Below are 2,715 nucleotides of genomic sequence, written 5' to 3'. Positions count from 1 at the left end.
TCTTAAATCATAATTAGGGGCTATCGGTTCTACTCTGGATAAAAGAAAACCCAAAAGATGTTCCGGGTGTTTTAACTTTTCTATTTAATTAATACATATGGCAGATCTTCCATCCTCTAGGGTAGTAAGGCTGGCAGCAGCTAGAGCCTCTTGATAGATATGCACGGGGAAAATAGTACTCGTGGTTTTTTTCTGCACATTTTCTAATGAATGTGCCAATACATGTGGAATATTCTCCAAACAGGCACAGCATATTCTAACAGAGATCGAATAATTGATAAATATACCCTAACTAATGATCTAGGCAAGGCATGACTATGTTTAAGAATCCTTGGCGAGAAAAGTCTCTAAAATGTTTGCTTTCTTAGTAATGTATTTAAGGAATTCCACTTAAGGTTTGAACTAAGCCAGTAGTTTATAATTAGGAACACCCTCAATAATATCGTCGTTACCAATGACAATAGGACTAGTTATCAAATTATGATTATGCATAAAGTTTATCATTTCTTAACGTTTAAAAATTGTCATTTCTTTTATATATGGAAATTAATTTTGTTTGTACATGAATAAAAACTTGACACTTAGCCTGGCTTTCATAATGAGGTTAACTTCAAAGCAATTAGGAAATGGTGTAATGCAAGAGAGGATCCTTTCTTGTCTATTGTGATGACGTCTTCGCCCGCTGCTTGTGGTCTTGGCATTTACATCGTCTGATTGGTGTTTTTTAAGGCAGTCAGAAGAAAGGTTAACAACAACAAAAACAGCATTCATGACCACTGACAACAGTAGCAACAGCAACAACGATAGAAAAAGCAGCAACAGGGATGCCAGCATCATCAAACACAAGAACTAACGCGAAAAGAACGGCTACATATTACAGATATCCACTAAATTAAAGTAACAAAAACAATGACCATAATTTTCCATTATGGAGATTACTTTCACAGCCACTGAGTTAATGTCTCGTTGTTTTCTCTCACTGAGCTTCAGTGCGTTAGAGCTAATAAAATGACCATGACTAGCTATTGAGGTTGCCATACAACTTATAGCTAAACTTCACTTTCCAAGGTGGGACGCCTCCTCTTTGTTCTTGAAGTCTTCCTAAGCCCGCAAACCTTTGCTTGGAGTACTTGGTCTTTTGGCCTTTTGTTCTTGGGCACGGACAGCAAAAGTGTCTTATTAATTCCAATCTTGCTTCGTCTTGATTGCTTTAACAACGACCTGAACTTTTTGGATATGATTTTGGCTTCAAGGCTTCCAAAAATAAATGGATCTATTGCACTGTTCAGATATGTAAGGATGTGACAGAATGGTAACACATCCGGCAGATATTTCCACTGGCTTCCAGTTCCGAAATCATGCCACAGCCACATCACATGAGTGGGTAACTGGCATAATGCAAAAGCCATCACTGCAGCGACAAAAACTTTGATAATTCTGATGTTTTGCCGGTGACGAGCATTTGATAGTTGGCGCACCTTCCGAATGGATAGGCCATAGTACCTTATCATTGACTTCCATCTTACTGTTTCCTTGTGCATGGAGAGGCAAATTTTGCTGTAAAAGAGAGTGATGAGCGTAAGCGGCAGAAGGTACAGCACCATGAAGACGCTCAAGGTGTAGATTTTGACGTGGTCCTGGCTCGGCCAGTCTTCAACGCAGTTGCCATCTTTCATTTTGAGAACTAAGGTATATGGAATTACCAACAAAATGCTGATAAACCACAATGATAAGATGACTCGGACTATGAATTTTCCGGTTGGTTTACACTTGAAGGGAGTCAAAACTGCTCTGTAACGTTCTAAACTCATGCAAAGTAGTGTAACCACAGATACTGCCATGAGAACAGTCTGAAAAGGGTAGACAACATTGCACATAAAAGGAAAGAAAGGCCAGCCACCTGAGAGCCGTTCTACGATGTCAAAGGGAATGCTTAGAAGTCCTACGGCCAGATCGCTTATTGCGAGGTTTATTATGAAGTAGCCGCTACTCTTGAGTGGTTGTCTTGTGAGCTCAATCCAACAAATAAGGGCATTACCAATCACTGCTATAAGTGCAATTACACAAAAGCTAACCAGCTGCAAAACGAGGAACGTACTGACATGTTCATGATGATTTCCAAAGTTATTGGTCTGGTTTTCCATTTTAAATGTAATGCTGTGGCACTCCTGTTGAAACAAATACAAACAAAAAATGTGGTCAGAATGGACGGAAAGTGTGGATGAACATGCTCTTACAGTCAATCCAGGTCACGCGTGAACAGTATTTCCAAGAATGAAATGAACATTCGAATTTCTCTTTGTAATGTCCGACGTGTGAATGGAATGTTGGACATTTCTCTGGAAATCGTTCCGAAAAAGACGCATTAACCGAAGAAAAGATTTAAAATACTTGGGAAACAATTGTTATTCTTGAAATATTCAATTTTGCAATGTAAAGAAAAATTCATGGCTTTATACCGTCAATAAGCTAGGGAAATGTATACGAGAACTCTGAAATCTCGTTGGCGATTTTCAAAACTGACATGTAAATTTCAAAACTCCGTTCAAATTTCAAAATTATCGTTCACGCGTGACCTGGGTAGACTGTAGAGTCCCATCGCTTCTTACAATCGTAGTTCTGGCTTTCTTCATTTTGTCTGCCTCTCAATGATTCTTTTGACGAATTCAATAGAATATTATTCAAGAATGTTCGTGACCTATTCAGTGGGTTATT

The 2,715-nt window shown here is 38.7% G+C and overlaps 1 protein-coding gene across 1 annotated transcript; it reads right to left on the bottom strand.

Moving 5' to 3' along the window:
- On the bottom strand, positions 1-2,715 carry LOC146474968 (neuropeptide FF receptor 2-like). The gene is made up of 2 exons (XM_085116712.1): positions 2,587-2,715; positions 1-2,232 (listed from the first exon to the last, which is right to left on the bottom strand). The coding sequence occupies exons 1-2, from the start codon at positions 2,631-2,633 to the stop codon at positions 1,050-1,052; spliced, it is 1,230 nt and encodes a 409-aa protein (XP_084972838.1). The 5' UTR covers positions 2,634-2,715; the 3' UTR covers positions 1-1,049.

Source organism: Pavona decussata, unplaced genomic scaffold, assembly GCF_977016875.1.
Source record: "Pavona decussata unplaced genomic scaffold, jaPavDecu1.1 SCAFFOLD_87, whole genome shotgun sequence".
In the NCBI taxonomy this organism is placed as follows: domain Eukaryota; kingdom Metazoa; phylum Cnidaria; class Anthozoa; order Scleractinia; family Agariciidae; genus Pavona; species Pavona decussata.
Note: the sequence above shows the minus strand (reverse complement) of the source record. Positions and strands in the feature narration are given on the sequence as shown.